Here is a 27,640-nt window from a genome sequence, read left to right on the forward strand (position 1 = left end):
GTAGTGACCCAGCCACTCCCAGTCTTCATTCAGGCCTAATTTGATGGTGTCAAGTTTGCAAATTAATTCCAGTTCTGCAGTTTCTTCTTGACGTCTGTTTTTGAAGTTTTTTTGTTGAAGAATTGCCACTTTTAAGTCTGTTATTGAGTGTCCAGGGAGATTGAAGTGTTCTCCTACTGGTTTTTGAATGTTACAATTCTTGATGTCTGATTTGTGTCCATTTATTTGTTTGTGTAGATACTGTCCGGTTTGTCCAATGTACATGGCAGAGGGGTATTGCTGGCACATGATGGCATATATCACACTGGTAGATGTGCAGGTGAATGAGCCCCTGATGGTGTGGCTGATGTAGTTAGGTCCAATGATGGTGTCCCTTGAATAGATATGCGGACAGAGTTGGCAACGTGGTTTGTTGCAGGGATTGGTTCCTGGATTAGTGTTTCTGTTGTGTGGTGTGTAGTTGCTGGTGAGTATTTGCTTCAGGTTGGGGGGGCTGTCTGTAAGTGAGGACTGGCCTGTTCACATACTATTTGTCCTAAGGAGCCCTGCCTCTGTCAGACCTTGATCCAGCAAAGCACTTAACCATGTACTGAACTTTTAGCATGTGAGCAGTCCCATTGACTTGAAAGATCAACTCACATGCTTAGAATGATGCACGTGCTTGTCTCAGCGTGCTCAGCGCCTTGCAGGATCGAGCCCTGGACATCCTGGCATTAAACATAACATGCTGGTTAACAGCGTCCCTCGGGAGATAAAGTTGAAACTTCCCAAGTCAGCTTTGGCACCCACCAGTCTCTCATTAAACTCTGAGAGAGAGAAACACGAGGAGAGCAACTCTCCATAAAACAGACCATTGGCGGGAGCTTGACAGATGCCTGCCTTTCCATTTGTGTTTTGGTTTCCTTCCACTTTACCACTGGATGTCCCACTCCTGTTCCAAAAAGCTCCACTGGGGAGGGGAATCTCCTCTTTTCCTGCTAGGATTTGGGTGCCATGCTAGATTCCTCAAATACCTCTGCCCCGAGCTCCCACCCCATCCCTCAGAGGCTGCTCCTTTACCAAGTCTCACGCAGCTGCTTCAGTAATAATACTAATAATTAATTAATAATAACATGCTTTAATTTATCGGTGTCCAGTGCGCCAAGGCCTCCAAATATCTTAGTAAAGTATGTAACTGAGGAGCAGTATTTGCAGAATAGGGCAGCATGTTCCAAATAAATCACACTGCAAAGGAAAAGAGGGAAGAACTGACATCCAAGATTGAATGAATAAATAAATAATGCAGAAAGCACATTCAGAGCCAAAGACACAGAGCTGAGAAGGAATTAAAGAAAGGTGGTAAGATTTGTTCTAATGATGATAACAGATGATGATGATGATGATTGATGATGCAAAGTTTGGCTGTGGATCCCGATCCTAATTTTTCCAAAGTTTAGAAGTGTCCAGATTCAGGGTTCACATTCAAGCAATTATGCAGATAGTGTCCAACTGGGAATTTTGGATTTTGTCCATGCTCATCTCTAATACTAACTGTTACTGTTGTTATAAGTTTTCTTTATGAATGGCACTGAACGAAAGAATGAAGTAAGAGTGTGTTTGTGTGTGTGTATGAGAGAGAGAGAGAACACTAATGTGATGTAACTGAGTTATGCAGAGTTCTGGAATGCATAACCAGAGTTTCAGGGTGAATGTGATTTACATAGCAACAGAAATCGCGGCTTTCTTAGTGAATAAACTTGTAAGCGTTGGTCTCAAGCCCTCACTGAGGGGGCACCATCCACCTGAAATCGAGTCAGTTTCCTTTTGGGAGTAGTCACGGCCACACATGCCCCTCAGCCCCTGCCAATGGTGTGATTTTATAATCACATTTTCCCAGATTTAAAAATATATTTCTTTCTCCAGTTGCTGTGTGAAAGACCCACACAAACAAGATGGGAAACCGACTGATACTGAAGGAAAGGTGGAACGGGCCATACACAAAGGCTGCCAAATACACAAAGAAAACAAATTGAAAAGATAGGGAATGGCATATTTTTTTCCCTATGATCTCTTTATTGAAATCTCAGGGAGGTTATTTGTAGCAATAATGGATACATTTCAGACCGAAGTATCATTTTTAAATGAGTGGTGTCCCTTTAAGTACTGGCATGAGATTGCAAAGAGACATGTCACGTAGCCTTCACGCCGTACGAAAGCGGATTTTAAAGTACATACTGCCCACTAATGAATAGCATAGCTTTACAAATCCTGTGTCTGAGTCCTCTCTAGTGTAGCTCCCCTGAAGCCAGCGGACTCATGCAAGGCATAGAACTTCATGAGTTGATGTACACCTCCTGGGGTTGCTGGGAATCGGACTGAATCCACAGCATAAGCTTTGTAAGCCTCACTCATCATGCCAAGTGGAATCCACGCCTTCAATGATTTTTCTGTGGGTCAGGCTTGCCCAATGAGGTGCTGAGCTGAACGAACGCATCATCTGCCAGCGGTAGAACATGCTCACCAGCAGCAATGGGAATCATGGGACTAGTGGTACCTTGTCATACTCCCTTTGAAGGAAGGAGACTTTTATGGGACGAAGGGATCACGGGGGGAGGAGACAGTTGGGGATGGGGAGTCACACCTCTGAGCTCTTGGCGTATGGACAGGTGTGTGGAGGCAAGTCCTGGGGAAAGGGGTAGGTTTGCATGGACAGAAGGGATGATCCATCTCTACCCCTCCTCAGGCTTTTGTCTGAGCTATAGGAGAGGGGATAAAATTGTGGGGGAGAGATGCCCCCTGCCGGCTCTGGAAGAGGAGCCAGCCTCCTTGTCATCAGTGTGCTGAGTTTGTCCTGCTGGGTGGTAGGGGCAGAAACCCACATAGGTCTTTAAACCTTCTCTTTCTTCAGACATCATGTGGACTGTGGTGCTGGCCAGGCTGCTTTGTCTTGGCTCAGTTCAGCGTGGTGCTGACACCACAGTCTGTGGCAGCTGTGTCTTCCCTTTCCTCGCTCTGTGACTTCCCAGAGCTGGGGGCTTGGTGGCTCTTCCTCCACCCTCTCCAGGAGGCATCATGGTTAGGCAGGGCGCTAGGAGCCAGGACTCTGGGATCTAGTCCCCTGTTCTGCCACTGACCCTTGTCAGGCGAGCCATTCTGGGGGCTGATTCACAGCGATGAGCGCCTGCCACCTCAGGTGGAAGGAAGAGTGCTCAGCACCTCTGGCCATCAGGCCCCCAGGACCGGATATTCCAGTGAACTCCTCAGGGTAGGTGCTGTACTTGTTTGAAAATCAGGATGTGCTGGGTACTTTGGAAAATCTGGCCCATGTTGAAATGGGAGCTGAGCTCTTTTTGAACCCTCATGGGAGTGCTGAGAACTTGGAAATCTTGCCCTCTGTGCATAAATGTGGGCATCCAAGAAATGGGGCATCCAACATTAGGGCCTTTGCTTCTCTTTGCCTCATTGTCACCACCTATATACCCAGTATAACAGCACTTACCTTCCAATCAGGGGTCTCATTAGGAGTCAGGAAAGTGCTTTGGGTAGCTCGAATGACGTGGGCTTTAGAAGTGCAACATATTCATATCATCCCCATCTTATGGACAAGAGGGTCCCATACTTGGGGGGCAGAGGACCCATAAAGCCTGGCTCCCCCTGATTCCTAGTGTGCAGAAGTCATAATAACAATAACAGAGACTCTTTACCAGCTCTGGAAGCGCCTGGCTAATTATTTCCCCCTTTCTTTCATTTTAAAAATGATTTTCAAGTCCAAAACAAACATACCAGAATATTAAAACAAAGCCTAATAATATATTGGGTATAAATGCAGGTGGAGTTTGGGAAGAAAATACCCCATAAAAGTTCAAGAATAAAACATATTAGCAGGTTCAGAGACTTCCACTCACCAGTAAAAGATGAAATCTGTGGTGTTCCAGTAAAGAATTGAACTGACCACACATGCAGTGTGTATGTAAGCCTATTATTAAAAATAACCCCACAAAAGTAACAAAGGAGACTCGGAAAAAGAGGTTTCCTGGCCTTAGTCTAGTTTCATTTCCAGTATAATAAAAATAACATCCCTGTGTTTCTCTTGCATCTTTCATCCTGAAGGATCCCCAAGTGCTCTGCAGCCTGTACTACAATAAAGAGATCACACACCCACACATGAAATGCAGGCATCTCCGGGGAACATGGCAGTCATTCTGCACTGGCAACGAGACATAGTTGTTTCAAAGAGGGGAAGCGATTAGTCTCCCCAGGTGAAACTGAAGGAGGAATTATAGGGAGTACAGAAACTGCCTTAAGGATCACAAGCTGTCAGGCCTTTGAATGTTGTCTCATCCAAAAGACGCCTCCACCCTCAGTGCCCTCTAACACCATGCTGGGTCAGGAGTGCAGAGTGGATGGCAGCACATTGACTCCCCTCCTCACCTGGCACTCCAGGAGCACAAAGTTGTGCTTGCTCCCTGTGCCAATGCTGGGAGACTGAGTTGCTGTCCTCCCCGAGCCCACATGGGGTCAGCCATCGAAAGCTCCCAGCAGCAAGGAAGGAATGACTTCAGCATGTACCTCGTTAGGACCTGAGCCAATGCGCACTGAAGCCAGTGAGAGTCTTTCTGTTGACTTCAATGGATCTTCCCTTAATCCCTTAGGATCCACTAGGAGGTCTACACAACTGCTTATGTCACTGTAACTTACAGGGGTGTGAAGAAGCCACCCCCGCGAGTGACGCAAGTTGCAGCGACCTAATGGCGCTATGTCAGCGGGAGACGCTCTCCTGTTGGCATAGAGCGTCTTCACCAGGCACGCTGCATCAATGCGACTGCGCCAATGTAGCACTTCTAGTGTAGACTAGCCCTATGACATCCTACATAGGGCATGTCTACAATGCAGCTGGGAGCAAGCCTCCCAGTCCCGGTAGACAGACTCGCGCTGGCGGGGCTCAAGCTAGTGTGCTGAAAATAGCCAGGGGGTCAGGTGGGCTTGAGAGGCGACACTGCAATGCTCACAGTGCTATTTTTAGCATGCTGTCTTGAGCCCTGCTAGCATGAGTCTGCCTATCCTGGTTGGGAGGCTCACTTCCAGTGCCGTGTAGACATACTCTCGTTGCACCCAGAGTATCTGAAGTAGCGCCTCTGCCTGGTACTTCAGCCCCTTCCAGTTAATTGCTTTTGTTCTCCATCCAGCCTTTCCCTTTGCATGTGAACACTGAGCCACATTCCCTCCTGTTTTCTTTGGTATGGACTGTACATCAAGTCAGGGCAGCAGATTTTATTTATTGACTTTTTAAACTGCATTTTATTTTTAGCCTGTTGGAGTTTATGTTTGCTTGTGCTGGGAAGTGCCTTGGCACTATTGAAATCCAGTCTGCATTGTATTCTTATCCCCCCCCCCCCAAGTTTTAAAGGATTAAAAAGAAATCTGGTTTTGGTTTTTTGGAAGTTTTTAATTTTTGCCTTTTCTTGTTCAGCACGGGAAGAATTGCAGTTCCCTAAGCTGTTCCCTTAGCTTTCGGGCCCAAGTATCTGACTTTTACCCAGGAATGATTTGGCCTTAGGTTTTGGTAATTAACTCCCAGGCCCCTCCAAAGCTGGGCTATCCCCTACTGAGAGGGCGAACCTCTAAAGGAGAGCTGGACCTAACCAGAGCCCCAGAGCCAGCCTCTTGGTGGGGATGGTAATGGGAGGACATGGGCAATATGTGGGTCAGGAAGAGAAGGCAGAGTGGGGGAGGGGAGGAGGGAAAGAAAAGGAGAAGGACAAGAGGGAAATAAAGGAAGGAAATGGGAAGAGCCAGGCAAGTGTTAGAGGGAGGGGATGCAAATGAAATAGAAAGGGATACACAAGTTTGTTTGAAAAACATTTGTTCCAGGCTAGTTTAGCACTGGTGAAAGGTATGGGACTGAGAGCCCCATTTATCGCATACAGCCTGGGCAGCATCACAGCAAGCTTCCTCCAGGCTGCCTCACCCACATGCCTGTCACCAGACCTGGAGGGACCCCCGACCCCACCCCACCCCACACATTTCTAGGGGAGAGATTCAGATCTTGATAATCCTAGGTTGTAGGGCTGGATTTTGAACTTGGCATGAATAGACTCCAGCTCCGCCCTGAAGTCTCCTTCCAGCTGTTTCTCCTCAGGCAGTGGTGACTGACCCCTGGGGCATTCCTTGGGCATTAGTGACAGGCATGTAGGACTTGATGGCTGAGCTCTGCCACCTGGGGAACTCGTTTCGGTGAGCTGTTCACCTATCCCCAGAATGCCCAGGGCTAGGGCCGTAATATGGCAATGCAGACAAACATAAGTACATATGGCTTTTTTGTGGGCAATGCTCTTTCTTCTGCTATATGCAGGCCATTTCTAGAGCTTAATGCCTTGTACATTAGCTATTCAGAATGCTTGAGCCATCTCGCTCCATTCCACTCAATTTATAATCTACAATAAAAACACATTTTCATAGCTCAGGGTACATGATTGCACTGAAAAGGCCTCTGCCTTTGTCATAGATTCTTAGATTCATAGATCCGAAATCCAGAATGGACCATTAGATCATCTAACCTGCCCTCCTGTATAGTGCACGCCACAGAATTTCAGCCAAGTTATTCCTGTACTGAGCCCAGTAACTTGTGTTTGACTAAAGCGTCTCTTCCAGAAAGCCATTTTTAAAGGGGTAGGGGCTGTAGAGTCGATTTCCAGCAGTACATTCAAGGATGTTGCATTCCTTGCCCAGAGGCAGAGAGGTGGGCAAAGTAGTCCTGCTCCAGCCTTCTTTGTGATTGTCACATAGGCCCTGTCTACACCAGAGAAGTCACTAACATTGATTCATTGGTACGAATCAGAGCAAAGCTGGCACACCAGCTGTCTGCCATTTCCAGCACAGCATCATCTAACCCTGCTAGGAGCAAGTCTAACCAATGAGGTGCTTAAAACTAGGTCAGCGGCTGGAACGGCCTCTACACTAGGGCTCCTAATGTTGCCAACAGCAATGGACCTGAGCTGATGTAAACAACGGTGGGGGATTTTTCCTCCAAGGCCTTGTGGCTTCTATGTTAGATACCATCCCCTACCCATTTAGCGCATATATGTGTCAGTGAAAGGCACCTTAGAAATACAAAAGAAAGGGGGAAGGTTAAAAATTATGTCAGGGCTGAAGGCAGCTCGCCTTCCCAGTGAGAAACGTGCTTGTTAGCGTGAGGAAATGAGATACCTCATGATTGGTCAGCTCTAAAAAAGGAGACACTAACTCAAAGAATAGGACAGGAAAGGCCCTCTTCATCCTAGGAACCAGGAGCCAGCTTGCAGAAGCCTTGAAGGCAATTTGAGGAGTCCCTGTCAGTGAGCTCCCGGGACATAAGGGGATGACTCAGTGCTGGATTTCTCAGTGTGGCACGTGGGATGAGAATAAACCGCATGAGATTCCTGTGGCCACTTGAAATGGGCTCTGGGGAGAACCCTTGCTAGTTGGTTGTGCACGTCTGTGGGAAGGGACCACAACTTGTTGGTGGAATGTGCAGTGTAAGGAGAGATGGAAATTGCTCTTGGAGGCTTGCATAAGTGGATGTTTTATTTTTTAAAATATCAAAAATCTTTTTAAAAGGGTCAAAATGAAACATTTCATTTCACCTAAACAACATTTTTATCCTCTTTTTCAATTCATACAAATTTAATTTTCAGTTTGACCAGAAACAATTTTTTTAATTACTAGCTAACTAAACAATTGTGACTCACATAAACGTAGACATTTTTCCAGTTTGTGTCATAGTTTGTCTATTATAGGTATTGATGTGATGCTTGGCATGACCATGTATTATAAATGGGATGGATGGATGGATGGATAGATAGATAACCTTACAGTGACAAAGGCACGGATAACTGTAGTGAGGTTCTCATCTGTAAAGAAAAAAGGTCATAAGCTTCTAGCCAAGTGTGGGTAACAAATCAGTGGTGTTGGCTGATGCTGCTCGTTAGCCAATCAGAAGCAGCTGAGAATCCAGCAGCATCCCCCCCCCCCCAATCTGCCAGTTCTTTTCAGTGGCTTCCTATAACCTACAAGCGCTATTCTAATGCTGTCCAGGTGAGTCTCACCAGCTAGCTGTCATCAGTATCTCAGGGTCTTGGCCAATGAATCTCAACTATAGCATCTGGCAGGGAGAGGCCCTGTGTATACACAACCCCTTTGTGTGTGCCTCAGAAGTGACAGACTTGCTGTCGCTGTCAAAGAGGGAATCAGGAATCCGTTCCCACCAATCCTGCTCTAGTGTTGAAATCTGGTGGCCCAACTGGGAGTCAGGACTCTTGGGTTCACTCCCCGGCTCCGCCACTGCCCTGCTGAGCTGTTTGGCAAGTCATGTCACTTCTCACTGCCATATTCCTCTATCTGTGTAGTAGGGATAATGACACTTACCTGCCCCACAGGGACTTTGAGACTTAATTAGTTATTGTCTGTAAGGTGCCTTGAGAGTCCTAGATAGAAGGTGATATCTTGGATGGGGAACGTACTATAATTATTAGAAAAGGAGACACAAAAATGCTCCCTGCTCAACTCTCCCTGGACATACTCAAACGTGTGGGGCAAAGAGAATGAAATTGTATTAAAGTAACAGAACAGGAACAAGCACCTTCCTCAAAGAAGCTGCTTTGGTTTGAGGGAAAAGAGAACATCAGAGAAGACCTCTCCCAACCATCATACCACGTTGCATCATGCTCCACCAAGGGGAGAAATCTCCACCACTGCTTTAGAAGCATTAGATCCCAGAGGAAAATTCTTTTTCCTTCCGCAAAAGACCATGGAGATTTCCAATAGAAACTGCACTGAAGGAACTTCTCACACATATACAATCACCTCTCCTCATCTATCCATCAATCTGTTTTTGCCAGATTGCTTTGGGGTAGGCATCTCTTATTTGATTGGCAGCATGGCCCTGATCCAAAGCCCACTGAAGTCAATTCCAAGACTCCCTATGACTTCAGTAGCCTTGAGCTTCCATTGTCCATCACCCTGTACATTGACAGCAGTATAGAAATCACTTCTAATAATACTTTTCACTTGTTAAAATTGTGGCTTAATTTTAAAGGCTGTTTTGATAGCAGCCAACGAGACTGCAGCCTGGGCAGATGTTACAGCAGATTTATGGATGACTTATGGTGTCTTAGAAGGTTCTGTTTGGTTTGGTTAAGCCCACCAGTATTTTCTGGGCTCTTTGAAATATTCACAATAAAATCCAAATTGTCATGTTTTCAGAAATTTGAGGTTTTCATATTTTGCTTTGCTTGCAAAATTGGTCCAATTTCCTGAAAAACCTGCACAGTTTCACAGCTATTGGAGCCCTCTTTGAGCAGTTTCAGATATTTCCAGATTTGAAATTTTGTTTGGTTGATGAGTTTTGCCCTCAAGACCCAGGGGACGGTTCAAAGCATCACATGGTTGTTTGCCAAAATGACCATTTGCCAAAATGTCACAACAAATCATTTGTTTGGGCTGCAAAAGAGGCTGGGATACAAACACCAGTATTTTTCGAGATGTTGCATGGAGGAAAAAAATAATATTGGCTACTTGATTTTTCTTGCACGACCCTCATCCAAAATATCTAAGTGTCATGGGACTGCAAGAGTGGGCTGACGGGATAAGCTGTATCCATCTGTTATAATCAACAAGAGAAAGAAAGATCTATTTCACGCTGAGGTCAGAGCTGTGTCTATGGCATGTCCCCACAGATACTGCTGAGGAGTATAGATTCCATGGGCCATTATGGACAGACACTTGTTCCTGAGAATCATGCCAAACCATGGTATGCTATAGATTCTAGCCTCTAAGCTGGCTGTAACACATAGACCATCTTTTGTGTGTTTGTAGAGCACCTAGCATAATGGGATCCTAAGGGCTGCCACAGTACATGATGTTCTTTTTATGAGTACTATTCTCCTGAAAAGGAAATCTGTGATCAATGATCACTGAAACCATTCTGGAGACAACCAAGCCAAGCCCCCTCCCTTGATATAACTCCTCTGAGGTTTATGCCAGCAGAGCTTTTGACCCAGCCATTTTTAAGCACTATTGTAGCTGGCATAGTTCTGATCCCACAGCCTACGCTTGTCACCCCATCCCCAAGACTGACAAGGCCCCGTTCAGTATCAGAACTGGCAAGCAGCATATTAAATGGTCTCCAAATGTCTCCACAGCATCATTGTAGCGCAGCATGCTGACACTGCGTCGCTGGCTCATGAGCTTACGAAGTTGTGTCACAACATAGGTGTGCAGCAGACGTTATGGTGCTGTGGCACAGAAATCAATATTGCAGGCTTCCTAGTTTTGTCACCCCAATATTCCTCTTCCAGCTTGATGTCTTTACCTGCCTTTCTATAGTAGATTGTAACATCTTTGTGGCATGGACCTGGTCTTATAAAGTGCCAGAGAAGTAAGAACAGGACAAACTCCTAGTGACTGTAAGCATCTCAGGGCAGGGACCACTTTTTTGTTCTATGTTTGTACAGTGTTTAGCACAGTGGGGTCCTGGTCCAGTACTAGAGCCCCAGGGTGCTACGCCAATGCAAATAATCAGTAGTAATAAAAGTGGCATCCTTAGGGTGGCTTGCAGAAAATAAGCAAATTCCCTTGTCACATTCCTTGTCATTGAGAGACTGGAGATAAGAAAATGTCCCAAGAGAAAAGACCCACCCCCCCCACACACACACCCATACACCTGAGAAGGTTACATTGAATAAGAGCTCAGATTATTCAATGGGAGGTAAACACAGGGATGGGGAAGGGTTGTGCCCTTGGGTATTGGGGGCACAGTTATGGAGCAGTACAACCGCATGGAGAGAGAGGAGAGGGAGGTCTACAATTGGTACCAGATGCACTCGGAAGCTAATGACCTGACAAGCGCTGTGCTCATAAAACAAATTCTTTCAAAAGGAAGCAAATGGAAATATAAGCTAGTGAAAGAATTTGCAGCGGCTGCCCTGAAACCATTTCTCACTTCATAAACAGGTCTGTGCAGGAAAAACAGCCTTTTTTTTTTTGTGGTCCTTTCTCTTGCCATTTTCCCCTCCTCCATTCACCTCCAACCCTGAATGGGCTGTTCCGCGCAGGTTTCCATGGCAACTTTGGCTAATGGGATGTGGCTGGAGTCGGCAATGAGTTCTGTTCGTTCTACGCATAAGTCTGCAGCATTTTTTGGTGACTTCGCTCAATGAGTATTTGCCCGTGGTGGCTGAGTGGGTTCCTTCCACACAGATGGCTCCTGCAGCTGTAACACCTGGTGCTAGCAACCTGTGAGCTCTCACAAGCTGAGCTGGCTTGGGATTTGGATGGGAGACCTTCGGGGCCAGGGGAGGACCCCAGCTGTTACAGGAAGCTGTGTGGCTGATTCACTAGGTAGCGCTCTTCCCTCTGAGCAGCTTTAGGGGTGCTGTGCCTCTTGGAGGTACTTCCTTTTGGGGGAGCCATAAAACCAAGGTCTTGAGCACTTGCAATCACTAAATATCCCCTGGCACTTTTTTGCAAAAGTTGGAGCATAAACCCCAATGTCTTGGTCAAATTCCATTCCAGGTAATTACATTCTGTGTATTTAATTTCCCTCTGCAATTTTAAATGGCTCCAGCATTTCCTCTTTATTTTCTTGAATGTTGCGCAGTATTGCTGTGGTCAGTGACAGAGTAGCCGTGTTTTATCCAAGCAGTGGCTGCATTTCCTTGGCGGGGGAAGTGAACCCTCTCCGCAAACAGGGAGCAGTGTGATGGTAAATCACATTTGAAAGCTGCCCCTCGCTCTCCCTGATAACTCTGAATAGCGTTTGTACAGAATGCAGTGTGATTATTTTTGTTTGTGGTACAGTAGCACTTTGAGACTCCAGCTGAGAGACCAAGGCCCCATTGTGCTGGGTGCTGTCCAGACACTCAGTTAGAGACAGTCTCTGCCCTGAGGAGCTTAGAATCAAAATAGACAAGACAGGATGTGTGTGTGTGAGGGGGAAAGATTAAGGAAATGAGACACACAGAGAGCACAACTTGCCTGAGATCACACAGGGAATCTATGGTAGAGCCAGGAGTGAACCCTGAGCACCAGGCCAGCACCTTAATCACAAGCCTTCCTTCCTCCTACTCGTCTTTTACTATAATAAGTAGACTAAATTCCTGGCTGCATGCATGATGGTGCTAATGGGTAGCTGTCAAGGCTCCTTCCCCACTCTGAACTTTAGGGTACAGATGTGGGGGCCTGCATGAAAACTTCTAAGCTTAACTACCAGCTTAGATCTGGTCCGCTGCCACCACTCCCAATGTGCTAATTCCCTTCCCTGGGTAGCCTTGAGAGACTCTTCACCAATTCCCTGGTGAATACAGATCCAAACCCCTTGGATCTTAAAAGAAGGAGAAATTAACCATCCCCCCTCCTTTCTCCCACCAGCTCCTGGTGGATCAAGATCCAACCCCCTTGGATCTAAAAACAAGGAAAAATCAATCAGGTTCTTAAAAAGAAGGCTTTTAATTAAAGAAAAAGGTAAAAATCATCTCTGTAAAATCAGGATGGAAAATAACTTTACAGGGTAATCAAACTTAAAGAGCCCAGAGGAACCCCTCTAGCCTTAGGTTCAAAGTTACAGCAAACAGAGATAAACACTCTAGTAAAAGGTACATTTACAAGTTGAGAAAACAAAGATAAAACTAACACGCCTTGCCTGGCTGTTTACTTACAAGTTTGAAATATGAGAGACTTTTTCAGAAAGATTTGGAGAGCATGGATTGATGTCTGGTCCCTCCCAGTCCCAAGAGCGAACCACCACCAAAACAAAGAGCAGAAACAAAAGCCTTCCTCCCCCACCCGCCAAGATTTGAAAGTATCTTGTCCCCTTATTGGTCCTTTGGGTCAGGTGTCAGCCAGGTTACCTGAGCTTCTTAACCCTTTACAGGTAAAAGGATTTTGGAGTCTCTGGCCAGGAGGGATTTTATAGTATTGTACACAGGAGGGCTGTTACCCTTCCCTTTATAGTTATGACAGTAGCAAGGACACCTTCTGTCGAGAGTAGGTAAAGCCCAAATCCTAGACCCATAGTTACTCCATATTCAGTTTTTAGCACATTTCCCTTTTTAACACCGCCACTTGACAGTTTCCTTGCCTGCCCTGCAGTGCTGAATCAAAGCAGAGATGGCCCTGTGGGGAGAGAAGAGGGACAGGAGAAGTCGCAGAGCGGGGAAGATGGGCTGAGAGGAACGAGGGAGAGTGTCTGAGGCCATGTCTACGCTACAGACACTGTAGTGGTATAGCCATGGCTCCAGAGCTATGCCGCTGTAACCCCGTAGTGTGGACACAGACTACAGCTACAGAAGGGGTTTTCCTGTCACTGTAGGAACACCACCTCCCTATGTGATGGTAGCTAGGATGACAGAAGCATTCTTCCACCAACCTAACTGTGTCTACACCAGGAATTAGATCGGCATAGCTCCGGCACTCAAGGGGTGTTGAGCCCTGAGCTCCGTAGCTATGTTGACCTGAGTTGTAAGTGTAGACCTGGCCTGAGCTTCCACACACCATTCAGTCCAGGATGTATTTAGCTGCAGTGGATATGTGTCCAGTACACAAACCCCTCAGCTCAGTGCTTTGCTGACACAGCCTTTGCAGGAGCTGGCTACATGTATATTGGGTTTGTTCAGGTCTCCATAAGGGGTTTTTTGGGGGTGTGCCCACACACAAGAGTGACCCTAGGGGAGGAAGGCTGCTCGAGTGGTTACGGGATAGCCAGGAACTTGAGAGACCCTGATATGTTTGTGTGTCTGAATGTGATTGGATGTTTTAATTCAGTTCACAAGCCTTTAATAACATGACAAGCTATACAAGAGTTGTCACGGTATATACGAAACACAGATCTCCCTCCCCCGATGCAGGTATCGCTCGCTCTGAGATAGGTGTGACAGCGTGTGTGTGACAGAGACTGTGTGTGGCTGTCAGTGCATGAGGCTGTGCGTGAGTGCAGATGAGCACTGTGTCGCTCAGGGGTAGGTGTGAGCGTACATGGGAGACTGTGTGTGAGCACAGATGAGCACTGTACTGTTTTAACTTGTGTAACTAAATGATGAGTGATTTCCCCTGGGATTTGCTCGGTAGCCTAGTCCCTGCCCCCATTTCCATCTGACGACCATTAACACATGACAGAGATACAGGCTTGCATCAGCGTACACGTTTGTAGAGTAAACCCAAACGTCTGGGAGATATCTTGTGTGGGGGCTGTGTGCCATCGAGCAACTCACTGCTCCACTTGTGGCCGTGGGTTGTCCTGGGATTCTTTCAGGCAGGGTTGGGGCTCCTTAAAATCCATAGGGTCCCCTCAAAGCCCCTTGTTTGTACATATCCACTCAGCTGTCACAGCTTTTCTGAGTTTCCAGGGGGCTCTGATTTCCTAGGGCCAGCAGGGTCCCCTTAGGGATGCAGAGAGGTAGGAAGCAGATCCCCAAGCAGCAGCATTTTATGTCCTGATCCTGTGAGATGCCGAGCACCTGCAGCTCCCATGGAAGTGCAAGATGCTCAGCACCTCTCAGGATGTGCCCTTAGTTATTATTTTCTAATGAAGAGCTGATGGGAAAAAATGGTGCGAATCCTCAAATAGCATAAATTCAGCACTGAAGTCAGCAGAGCTACACTGATTGACAACAGCTGAGGATCTGGCCCAGCATTTCTTAAAGGGACAGTCTTCGGGGGGGGAAATATCGGAACAATCCCTTTGCCTGCAAAAGGAACCTTCGATCTTTTAAAATTGTCATGTGGGTTGTTGTTGTTTTTTTGCCATTTTTACCTTTTGCACTCAAAGCCTGCTCTTGCTAGACTGTCTCTTATTATGTGTTTGTACAGCTCCATAATGTCCTGGAAATGTGGCTTTGAAAAACATGCCCGCTTGGGCCCTGATCCTGTGACTGGATTCACATGGGCTGATCTTGGTGCCTGTGCAGTCTCGTCAACTAAAATGCTGTTCCCCAGGGTTTCAAGGGTCTGATTCACACTGCACCTAGCGGCTAAAACTGAGATCAGGGCCCCATTGCGCCAGGTGCTGCACATACCCATAGCGAGAGGCAGTCCACGTCTCAAAATGCTTACAACCCAAATAGGTCAGAGATGAAGGCTGAGAGGGGAAACAGAAGCACAGAGGGGTGAAGTGAGGAGTCCAGGGTCACACACATGGCAGCTCAGTGGAAGAGCTGGGACCAGAACTTAGGTTCCCTGGCTGCCACTGTACTGCTCTCTCCACTAGACAGCACTGCCTCTCACCCAAGCGTAGGACCAGGGCCTTAACTGTTAGTGTGTGGGAGTTTGTGTGCTGGGAGCAGGTGGAGATTAAACTAAGGCAGAGCCGGGAGAGTGGGGGATATGCTGGGCTCCAGTACCCCTGGCAGAAGAACACATCTCTTGTCCCCAGAGCAAACCTTCGTGAGTGCATGCCTAAATAAGAAGCTGTTGGATATGGGGTGGTTTGAGCCCCCTCACTCCATCCTTCCACTGGTGCTGCCACCTCTGCAGATTAATTGAGGACTAGACTGCAGGGAAACTCCCTGTGTTAACCATCTGCCATCCAGCGTCTCCCTTAGGAAACCAAAGGGGCCGGTGTAGAATGAGCTGAGCTTTACAGCCTGCCAATCCGAGAGAACCGCAAATCCAACCACGGTGTTGTCTGTACTGACCCGTCCTGGGCTGGACATTGGAGCCCTGGACACCAACTGCGCTGACCCATCCCAAGCAGGGTGCTGGCGCACGGGGCATTCCCTTGTGATGCCGCAAGGGAGGAGCTCCTCCTTCTGCAGAAGCGCTGGGATTCCCCACCATGGGGAGCTGCCTTTTGATTCTCTTCTCCCACCTTTATCTCCTCTACAGCTGTGCCCGCTGGACCTGTGGGGAGCAGGGCAGCTGCATGCCACTGCAGCTCGACCATGCCTTGGTGAACTGCACGTCCGGTGGCCCGGGACACATGAAATGCGCTGTTGCCTGTGAAAAGGGATTTGTCCTCCAGTCCAGTAGCGGGAAGGGTCTGAGCCCCAGGAAGGTGAGTCCTGGTGGAAATAACCATGCAACCTGACTGAGTGACTGCTAGCTGAGACAGGCTGCTACCCAGCTCCCTCCAGCTTGCTTGGGGCACCCCCAGCTCTGCCAGTGCACCTCAGTCCTGACCCACAGCACTCCTTGCTTTAGTCCAGTGCAGGACCACCACCCTCAGCAAGACCAGTGCCCTTTAGTCCCAATCCGTGGCACACTGCTGTTCCAGACCTGGGCCCCTCACAACCCTGCTAATGCACCTCAGTCCTGACCTGTGCCACCTACTGCTCTGTCAGTCTGGGGTCTGTTTGGCACCGGGGCTCCCAGTCAAGCCAAACTGAAGGATGTTATTGTGAAGTGAAGAGTGATCCCCCAGGGTGTAAAGATACTCCTGGGATGGTGGGGAGAGAAGTTTTCCTGGAAATCTCTCTTCTGGGTACCAAATACAGGAACACTTTCAATAAGGGGACACATCTGTCATGGGTACAGGATCACCCCTCGATTTGATTTCTTCTGGAATGTAGAAGAGAGGTGCCTCATCCCCGCCTCTCCCCTGGTAGTAGTCTCTTTCCTGGGTGTGGGGCTGAGGTCAACCAGAAGGGAAGAAAGCAACCACCATTATCCTGCTGCTCCCCTGTGGTCTGCCTTTCCTACTGCAAGTTCTGCTAGTCATATTTGGATCTCTGTGTCTCTGCAAAGAGCAAACACCCTTTCCCTACCTCCTTGTTAAATATGCAGCACTAGGAGAAACTGAGACACATACAATAGTCATACAAAATATCATGAAAATTCCCCACTTCATCACAGTGTGCAAATCTGACATCAGTAAGTGGGCATAAGGCAGTCTACCAGAGTGAGAGCATATCTAAATTGGTGTCATTTGCACAATGAGGGGTTGGAAGAGGATACACAAAGTTGTACATTAAAAGCAGTGTGTGAGGAGAGCTACCTGAATGTACACCTTCCTCTGCCTTCCTTATTAGCTGCTTTCCCTCCAGCAATCCCCTTACCCAGCAAGTTACACCCCCATGCTCTCTCTTAGAGCTTGTCTGCACAGGGACATCCAGGAAAGTTAATTCAAATTAACAGAAGGTGTGAATTTGAAGTGGATTAGTTCAACCACATGAAATCCCTGTGTGAACACCGAAATTCAGAATTAAAGGCGCCTCAGTCTTCAAAGTGAATTAAACCAAATTAAGGTCACTTTAATTCTGATTAACAGTGTCCACACAGGGGTTTAGTGAGGTTTAAATAATCCACTTCAAATTCACATTTTTCCTTAATTCAGTTTAATTTTCCTGGATGTCCCCATGTAGACAAGCCCTCAGACTCAAGGTCATCTCTGATGGAACTCCATTAAAGTCAGTGGAAGTACATCAGGGATGAATTCAGCCCAGCTAAACTCCGTCTTGCCCATGCCTCAGTTCACTTCTGAATTTATCCGGTGACCTGTGGGTCAATCCTGTGCCACACCCTCCAGCTTTCCCAGCAGCACTAGCACGGAAGCGGCTGATGAGCAGACAACCCATTGTATCGCAATATGCTGCTCTCTGCACCCCAGAGGGCCAGTCCCGATGAATGAATTAAATTGCCACATACCGCATTTGCAAATTCAATCTGTTAGACAAGCGTATTATCCAGCGAGGAACTGAACACCAAGCGGAGGTGATGGTTGTGGCAGTGCGTGAAGTCCCAGAGAGTACTCTGGGTGGCGTACCAGAGGAACAGATGACATGAGTCCATGACAGTTCCGGAGGGAGAGACTAGAATGACAGGTGTCTCCAGAGTGTTGTCACTGTTAAAGGGTAAGGTAATTGCTCGTGTTTTGATCAGAAAAATGTAGGTTAAGAGAGAGGCGTTTGAAGGAATCTGGATGAGGAGCTAGGTAATAGGATATGGAGCCTTTCTTCCTCTGTCGGTCACTGGTACTAGTCTGTGTGACATGAATTTGGCCTAGTTCCGAGCAGGCAAGGGTCTGTGTTGTAAGCCACCACTATTGCTAGCTCCCTTGTTAGCTGGGAGACCAAGGACTGAAGGGCCTGGATATTGAACTGCCCTAGAAATGATCCTTGCAGGTGGAGGTAGAGTCCCTTTGGCAGGGCGCTGGGCACAATCCATACTGTATTTGCGGTACCAATAAGTATGGACTGCTGGAATTGAGTCTGTCAGGGTGGCGCCTCTCTCCAGCGCCGGACAAGAGAGCACAGAGTGAAGTGAGGTGAAGATAGATGTGGGTATAAGGAGAGTTTAGGAGACTTTTTCCTGAGGCTGGAAGCAGTTCATGTCTGGAAAGGACAATGCAACTGTGAATGTGTTTCCCTTCAGTAGTAGTTAGATGGGCACTTAGAGAACTATTAGAGTACGAAGATTAATCAGGCAGATGGATGAATCTAGACAGGCTGCTTGGCCCCTGTCTCTCCGAAAATTCTATTAATCATGTGGCCTTCCAGCTAATCTCTATGTAGGTCGAGGCAGATGTCACTGGACGGCAGGTCCCATAACACACACTGGTCCATTCTCAAGAGGAACAAAATGTTCTTTTTGTCTCTAAAATGAAGTCACACAACATAAATCTGCCTGGTGGGAGTTCTCAACATTTGGCAGTCAAATGGGAAGTGTATGGGCAGGGCTGGGCTTGAGGCTGTGACCCAGCAGATGGGATGTTGCAGGTGGCCTGTGGTGAGTTTTGCAGACTAGCACTGCTCTTCTAACTCATCACAGGGCAGTGGTAGCTGTGGGGTCTCAATTATTGGGTGAGCATTTGGTGGGACGGTGATGCTTTGGGAATGCTTCTGTTGTGATTTCCCATGCTGCTGGGCAGGTAAGTGTCACTGTCCCATGCTGCTGCACGTAGGCCTCGTCTACGCTGCAGAAGAAATCGTGCTTCATGTAGCCAGGGTTATGGTTATAGCTAATGCAGCTCACTACATCCACACATTTTTAGATGGTAACCCATGTGCCACGCAACTGGATTTATTTCAGTGCATTCTGGGAAAATCCAAGTGGCTATCCCGTCCAGCCCCACTTCCCCGTGCAAGGGGCAAAGGATTATAGGTGGCTTTAAAATTGGTGCAATGCATTTTCAGATGTCCTCCGCCACAGTGATAGATATTGCATTGCAATTTCTACACTATAGAAAAAACATTGTTTAAAGTGTGACTCCATCTTGCATTGTGCACATGCTGAGCCACAATTTAACCGTGCCCCTGAACTGGGCTACATATGTCAGGGCCTGTTTGTTCTGCAGCTGTTCAGTGAGTTTGCAGCCAGGTTGTAACATGGTTGACTACACACACAACATGGGTGTACCACATTTCGAACCTGATCTGATCAGGGTTATAATGTGATTGACAGATCGTAACCAGAGTCTCAGGTGGTTCTTCTGTTGTGTAAAGGGTATTTCTTAACTGTGTTTATTTACCTGGTTATCCAGTCATCCAAATTCCCAGGTGTCTGTGGGTCTATACAGAATAGAAAAATAAGCTTGGAAGACCCACTTACAATATGGCTGTCCTCTGATATGGTTAAAGTAAGGCTCTTTTTTGCAGCGTAGAAAAGACCAAGTCACATTTTCTAACATATTACAGCCTGGCTTAGGAGCTGTGTGCTAACCATGTGTTTTGCGAAGTCCGCCACACTACTAATTGATTGCAAACATCTCTAATGTAGACGACCCATATGTTACCGCAAAGGCCCCACTGTGTAGCATGGGACCACACATGCATTGTGCTCCCAGAGACGGCAACACGAGCACATGCCTTGTGCAGGACAAGGGACGGTTTGAGCATGGTGTCCCAGTGGAGGAAGGAAGGGAGAGACGCTGCTATTCTTTGAAACCCAGGCCAGCCTTTTTGCCACTGTAGTAACTTCTAGGCTGTGTCTATGCTGCACACCACTGGCAGCAGTGTATAGGGTATGGGTCACTACACACTGCAGTGACAAGCAAGCTGCATCCATGCTGCAATGTGTAGCTACACACATCAGTGAAAGACTCCAGCTGTGAGGAGCTGCTGGAATCTTTCCCTGCAGCGGGGAGGCAAAGGGACATTAGACTGCTAAAAACAGCAGTGTAGACGGGTGTGTAGAGCCATGTAGGGTACATACTGATAAGGTTCAGGCTTGTCTTTACTCTCCTCACTGAAGCTGTGCCTCACTGTCAACACTGTTTTTTATACCCATGCTGGGGGAGCATGCAGTGCATGTACTCTACATGCCACCATAAGGTCTGTGCCATGTAGACCTACCTTTAGACTACAACTCATTCGTAAAAATCAGAAGCAGGCATGTTTTCTTCTTAGAAAGAGTTTCTGCTGACATGCAACTCCGGGAGGTGGGACAGATCCGTGACCTGCAACCCTGTGGACTGCGGAGTTCCTGACCAGTCACACGTATACTATGCTGAGTTCTCCTGCCCCACCGGGACCACGTTCCTGGAGCGCTGCTCCTTCTCCTGCATCAAGCCAGCTAAGCTTCAAGGTACGGGATGCCACAAGTGTCCATCCTTGTTCCGTTCAGAGCTGAGCTTTGCCTCTCCATCCCTACCAGTGTTGTTCTGACTTTGCCAGCCAAGCAGGCTTTAGGTCTTCTGAGGCCACCTGGGAAGATGTGCTTTATCTGTCTCCTCCCCCCCCAGTACTAATGGCAATCCCCATGGCCACTTGCTGCCTGCCACTTTAAGCCATGGGAATGTCCCCTCCCATGTGATTGTGCAGCCTCTGTTAGCCCCTTTACATAGATCTGGGAAGCCAGGAGTGGAGCAGAAGTGCAGCTGGCCAAATCGGGATTGGGGGAGGGCTTTGCTGGGGACAGTCAGACGGGAAATCAAAGAATGGCACATTGGCTGAGGGGCATGTGTATGTATATGGCACTAGACTCCTGGAAGCACAGGGCCTTTTGTAGCCACAGAGGCCACTACTGCAGTCTATGGCATTATGACTCCATGTGTTGCTTCCTGCCCACCACCTCCCTCAATCCCTAATTTGTGGTTTGAAGCCAATGTAAGAAAAGAGAGCTGCTATTCCTGTCTCTACAGGACAGAGATGGATGGGATTTGGGGGTTATTGTCCTGACAATTCCAAGCACTGGGGCTTTGTGTGAGTTTCCACTAGCTTATTCACTCTAGCATCACCTACAATAAATCATTTTAATGGGTGTCCTATTTAGTGAGACATTTATAGCTGAAATGTAGGAAAATTGTTCCTCTTTTTATCGAAGGTACAAACCACAGTCAATGAATCTGATTTTCCTGACAGTGAGCATGCCTGCAGATACCAGCGTGAACTGAGCAGTGCAGTGTGTGAGAATGCCTATAGTCAACAGGCCAAATTTTGACCTACACAACACCGTTGCCTTCAGTGGGGCTGCTCAGCTGCAAAGGAGGGCAGGATTGAACCTCCTAGTTCATACAGATGTCTTTGTTTTCATTCCACCTGCTCTTGCTCCCATTGAAGTCAGCAGAAGATTTGCTTCGGCTTCAGTGGAAGAGGAGCAGGCCCATCCATAGAACGCCATGGTCTTCTCCAGTGGCTGAAACAATGCCTGCCTAGTGGATAAAATCAGAGAGTCCCATCAACTTCACTAAACACTGGATTGTAAACTTAGATTGTAAGCTATTAAGACAGGGACCTGCTGGCTTCATAGTTTCATTGACGTGCCTTGCATCCTGGTGGGCATTAGATCAATAATAATAAATACTAAAGATAGATTATATGATCTGTGTGGCATCAGTTGTGGGCACTACCTTGCAGGAGATCCAAAGTAAGGAGAAACCTTATGACTAGCTCTTTGGGACACAGGCCCTCCGGGAACGTCGGAGGGGCCGCCAGCGCAGTATCTTAAGCTTAGCTAAGAGTTGTGGGAATACCATGCCAGCCAGAACAGACTTCTGCTCACTTCTCCAGGCTGGGTGGGCTCCATTTTGTCCAGCACAGGAACCAGATATGAGGGTGTAGAAATGTGTTGGAAGATGGTGCTACATTTCCCATCCCTTGTCTGACTGTTCCTATTCATTTATCTTTGGAGTTTCTGAGGTACCAGTTGTGATGACAGCTAAGCACTGACACAGCCCCTAAGGAGAACGATAGAATTTATTAATTATTATTATTATTGATGATGTATTAATTGCATAGCACTTAGGGGCCCCAGTTAGGGACCATGGCTCCATTGCATGGGGCATTGTAACAAATTGATGGCCCCTGTCCCACAGAGCTGCCAGTTTAAGACAAGTTACAACAGGTGGCTACAACAAACAGACAGGGGAACACATGAGGAAACAAGGCGATTGCGACTGGCATGATAAATCAGCTATCTAGTCGTTGCTGAGTTTTCCACAGGCATCACAGCAGAGGAGAGTTTTAAGGAGGATGTGAAGGAAGTTTAAAGAGCTTGTCAAATTCCTTTATAGAGAGGTGTCCCTCCTCCCCTAGGAGTTGTTTCATTGACTTCCCACTGTGCTCAAATGGTCAATTTCAGTAAGGGTCTGACCTAATGTCAAGTGAAGTCAATGAGTTTCTTTCCATTGACTTCATTGGCAATGGCATCTGACTGTATAAGAGCAGCTCTTGCTGATTTCCATGCCCATAGGGTTGTGTCTGCTTCAGGGAGTCCTGCTAGAATTCTCCTGTGTTCTGAGCATGCTCTGCTTCTCTCTCATGGAGTCAGGACTGAGTCAATGGCTGACCTGCCTGGAGGATGGGCTCTGGTCACTCCCAGAAGCTTACTGCAAACTGGAATGTGATGCACCTCACGTGGTTGCCAATGCCAAGCTGCTGGTGCCCCGGTGCCTGCAAGGGAACCATGACGTGGGTTCTGTCTGCCGCTATAAGTGTAAACCCGGATACCACGTGGCGGAGAGCATGGAGAGCAAACCCAGAAAGTAAGTCCGAAGCTCGTCTGTCTCAGAAGCTTTTCCCATGTTCCTCTAATCCTTTTATCTTCATCTCCTCTACTGCTTACCATAGTAGAGTCACTGGGGACAGAGAGATGTTTGCACACTGGCTTTGCAAATTAGCTTGGTTGCCTATGTGTGTACAATTCATCGCCATTTCCTAGTGTTCACACATGTCACTGAGTAAAAATCAAGTGTACCTGTTTGTGGTGAAACTGATGGGAAAAAGATGTAAATCTCCATTGTACTCGCGTGCGCACATGAATAGCAGTCCTGCCATCCAGTCTTACAGACTAAGCATGGTTGTACTGGCTCAGTACTCAGCAAGAGACCTCAAAGAAAAACGATGGTTCTCCCTGAAGTGCTAGTGGTGGTTCCACAGATGGTGCTTGTCTCTCTTCTCTCTTAGGCAAGTGCTTAACTATAAGCATGTGAGCCCTCTCAGTGACTTCAGTGGGGCTCTTCACGGGCTTAAAGTTAAACATCTGTGTGAGTGTTGCAGAATCAGGGTCTTAAGCGGGAATTAGCTGATGCCCTACCATGAGCGCACTGTGCTGCTGGAGTAGCTGTCTTTGAAATGAGGGTTAAAACCTCGCTCTTCACTGCTCGTGGGCACGAAAGAGCTTGTGGTGATTTTCTGTGGGGACAGAGATGTTAACCCAAGTGTCCTGGCAAAATTTCAATCGGGTAATTACATTGCAGTTGGAAAACGCGTTCTCCTCTGCAGGAGATGGTGCTGGTGAGATGGGGGCACTGATCTCTGTACTGAGCCAATACCCTCCCATTGTGCTAGAGGGTGCTGCAGTGTCTTTTGGGGTGAAACACACTGGGGCCCGGCTAGTTATGGTTATTAGAGATTCCGAGCTGGTGTTTGTGCACTCCCCAGGGGCTTGGCCCAATTCCAAATCAGGTTATTACCTTCTGATTATTTAATCTCCCCTTTCAGTTTTAACTGGATGCAGCTTTCTTCTTCCCTGGCTCTCCTGAGCCGTGGTGTAGTGCTGCTGTGCACTGTGAAATGGTTGTCATTCCCCCCCCCCCCGCCCCATAACGGATTAAGTGATTACTGCACACACCTTTGTCAAGTACTGTCAGGGTTCCTGGCACTGCGAGGAGCCAGACAGAAGTACAGTCATTATTGTCATGCATGATGATACACATGGGACTGAGACGGCATTGCAAATCAAGGCTTTCTCAACAAAATTGTGTAAACTAGAGTGAATTTCAGGGTTGCAGTCTGACTATTTGTGTGCATTGCTGTAGCATGTAGGAGCCCAAGTCCTGGCCCAGCACCTCTTTGTGCTGGGCACTGTACAAACCCAGAAGAAAAAGATGGTCCCTGATTAACAAATACAGTGAGGGCCTGATCCAAAGCCCATTGAGCTCAGTGGGAGTCATTCCCTGGATGAGTAACTGTTGATGTGTGATTAAATCTTGGTTTACACATGTTTACTTAAGAGTTTACTGATTAGTTAATTATATTTATAAAGCACCTGGAATCAGTGGGACACCGTAACTTACATGCCCAATATAAGCTGTGCAGACTTTATTTTTTCATGCACTCTCCAGCCTGTCAAATCTGGCAAATGCACTGACCCAGCTGTTAAGGGCCTTTCCCTTCATTGCTCCTGGACAGACTATGGGCAGTTGAAGGTTTTTGCAAATCTATCAAGCTCTCTTTGGGTTCACAAAACTGGTCGGTGTTCACAAACCTTCCTCCTGTGAAATATAAACCTGGGAGGGGTTAAAGGTGGCCTTTGGCTACTTCAACGTATCCCCCAGTCCCAGGGCAACCAGGGGCTGAACCCCAGCGCTAGTCAGAGAAGCCACAGGTTTGGTTAGTTCTGCTGGCTGGAGATGAGCAGAGCACATTGCACCCGAACTCTGCCCCCTTCTCTCTGGAGGACTCGGTGTGAAATGCCCTGAAGGTGACTCTCTGCTGTTCTAGTGGTGCACAGTGATCTTAGTGAGGCCCAGAGTTATTTTTTTCCCCATTTGATTCATTTAAAATAAAGCATGTTGCTCTAGCTATAGGGAACCCTGTGCTGTGTAAGGATGAGAGAACCCACCTTCCCTCCATAGCTCAGCTTGTGCAAATAGATGCTTTTTAGGTGGTATATTTCTGCAGTGATGCTTTTGTTAGACATTTTCTCTCTAATCCATTTTTCACCCTGCTAGTTAAACAGATTATGACTGACAGTAGCTCCTAAGCCCCCAATGAGGATCAGGGCCCCTATTGTGCTAGGTGCTGTATGGAAACATTAAGAAACAGTCCCTGCCCCAAAGAGGGGATCATGCAAGTAGACAAAAGATAGAGGAAGGCAGTATCATTACCTTCCTTTTCCCTGTGGGAAAGCCAGGCGGAGAGAGGAAGTGCTAGGTTTTTAAAGGTATTTTGGTGCCTAGATGCTTTTGAAAATCTCACTAGGCACCTATCTGCCTCTTTAGGCGCCTAAATACCTTTAAAAATCTGGCCTGAAGCAACTTATCCAAGGTCATCCAGGGAGTCTGTGGCCAAGCTAGGAAATGATCTCAGGTATACTCCGTCCCAGTCCAGTATCTTAACTACAAGGCCAGCCTTCCTCCCTCTTTCTGCTCCTTTTTTCCCAGTCCTTCCTAAGCAGATGCAAGATCACAAGTGCGCATGTCAAACTCTCAGACCTATGTTGTTTGAGTGGCTTCAGAAGCTATCCGTATCCTTGCACATTGCCGGATGTGAGGGATGCTGCCTCCCCCCTCCCCATCCCTCAGCCCCAGTGCCATTCCCCTGATTGTCGCTGCGTAGTCATTCCCTCAGATTGAACATTCTGGGGCTGGCGTTCCAGCTGGGCTGGAATTCCCTCTGCTTTGTTTGGTTTTAATTGATTTTCACCAGTGGGAAAGCAATTACACAAAGATTTGTTTTTAAATATGTACACAAATTCTGCCGCCTCATCTCCTGATACGATCCCCTCTAATTTCCCTAACAAATATTGCCATGGCTGATTACATAAAGGTGGAATGCAATTAGGTAACAATGATTGGATTGCTACATGCAGCACATGGGGAATCTAGGCTGGGCTGTCAACGCCCATTCTGAACTTCCCAACTTTTGTAGGTTTCTGCTCTAATAAGGAAGAGTTGAGAGCCCCAATGACCTTAATTTAAAGACATTTCTCATTCCCTTGGTGGAGGGGTGGGATGTACAAGGAAATTCTTTGTCTGATAGAAAAGGCTATTCAAGAGTTGCTCCAAGTAGTTAGACGACCCTTAGAGATGTTTATTGACAAGGAATCCCTTAGGAGATTGTGAGCGTACAGTTAAAGGTCTATGTAACGATTGCTACCATTTAATTGCAAGGGACTCTGGAATGGCGTGACTGAGGATTGTGAGCAGGCAGGTTAGAAGCATCTTGAGCTTTTGTCTGCACTAGGGAAACCTAATGATTTCCAGCTGTCGGCAACACTGGTGCAACTGACCAGCTGTCAGCCACATGGGGAGCTCTCACATAGACAGGCCTCCACCATTGCGCCCTCTGACGAGTCTTACAGACAAGGGGTTACAAACAGCAGTGGCTGTGGGAGCCATCACTAGTGCTCATCCTTGTGCTGACAGCGGTTTAGCCCACCACCAGCATTAGCAACAGTGGGGAAATTTGTAGGAAATGGCCTTCGTGTGGAGAAAGCCTTTTTCAGGGAGGGGAAGGGGTTCCTTGGAGGGCACTGAATTGAAGACTGCGATAATCAGAAGGGGCCAGGCTGGGGGATAATATTTCTTGAGATTGTGATGATTGGATGCAGGAGATGGGTCTCATTGTGTCCCATCTGGATGAGGCCTACTTAGGAATCCTCATAATTTGGTTGGGTCTCCCTTGAAAATGGTTTCTTTGGGCCATCCAGGCCCCTCAATGACGTTGGTACTTAAATACGAGCCTCTGAAGTCTCCTGTTCTTCTTCGAGTGCTTGTTCACGTCCATTCCACATTAGGTGTACGCGCGCCGCGTGCACGAATCGTCGGAAACTTTTCCCTCAGCGGCTCCCGTCGGGCCCGCAGGGTCTCCCTTCCCGCCAGAGTGGCGCCCTGCCCTCGCGTATATATATCCCTGCCGGCCCGACCCTCCCTCAGTTCCTTCTTACCGCCCGTGGCGACGTTGGAACAACTCTGTCTCTCGTCTGAGAGTGTCCCTTAGCATAGCCATTAGCAATAGTTATCAGTTCATAATATAGTTAAGTGTTTAGTGTTAAGTAGTTAATTAGTTCTTCACAAAGACCTAAAACCTCTTTGTGATAGGTGTTTGGCCAACCCCGGCACCGGCCCTGGGCGGCGGGGCATGCCGCACGCCCAAGGCTTCAAGGCTTGTGCCGTGTGCCGCAGGCCTATGCCATTGAGCGACCCGCACGAGTCGTGTCTCCGTTGCCTCGGGGAAGCACACCAGAAGGAGCGCTGTAAAATTTGTAAGGCTTTCAAGCCCAGGACTAAGAAAGAGAGAGACTGTCGCCTTAAACAGCTCCTCATGGAGGCGGCGTTACAGCCCTCCTCTTCCGCGGCACCGTCGACTTCGGTGCGGAGTGCCCCGGCATCTGTCCGCGACCCGACACCGGCGGTGCAGACTAAGCCTTTGGTGCCGTCGCGGCGAGAACAAGCCCGGCACCGGTCTTCTTCGCCGGCCAAGTCGAAGGGCCAGCCCAAGGCCCGGGGTCGCTCCCCACACAAGAAGGTGGCACCGGCAAAGACCGCAAGTGCGGCCAAGGCCGTTACGGCCCCGATACAGGTCCCGGTACC

The 27,640-nt window shown here is 47.7% G+C and overlaps 1 protein-coding gene across 1 annotated transcript in view; it reads left to right on the forward strand.

Annotated features, from left to right (window-relative positions):
• The window catches only part of LOC112107426 (pappalysin-2), a 168,270-nt gene that overhangs the window by 76,655 nt on the left and 63,975 nt on the right, over positions 1–27,640 (forward strand). Inside the window, exons 13-15 of the mRNA XM_024201120.1 lie at positions 15,835–16,003; positions 20,292–20,469; positions 22,654–22,867. Of these exons, the coding sequence (XP_024056888.1) occupies positions 15,835–16,003; positions 20,292–20,469; positions 22,654–22,867 (561 nt within the window). The remainder of the gene's footprint in view (positions 1–15,834; positions 16,004–20,291; positions 20,470–22,653; positions 22,868–27,640) is intronic.

This window comes from Terrapene carolina, unplaced genomic scaffold (genome assembly GCF_002925995.2).
Source record: "Terrapene carolina triunguis isolate 2854851 unplaced genomic scaffold, T_m_triunguis-2.0 Scaffold210, whole genome shotgun sequence".
In the NCBI taxonomy this organism is placed as follows: Eukaryota; Metazoa; Chordata; order Testudines; family Emydidae; genus Terrapene; species Terrapene triunguis.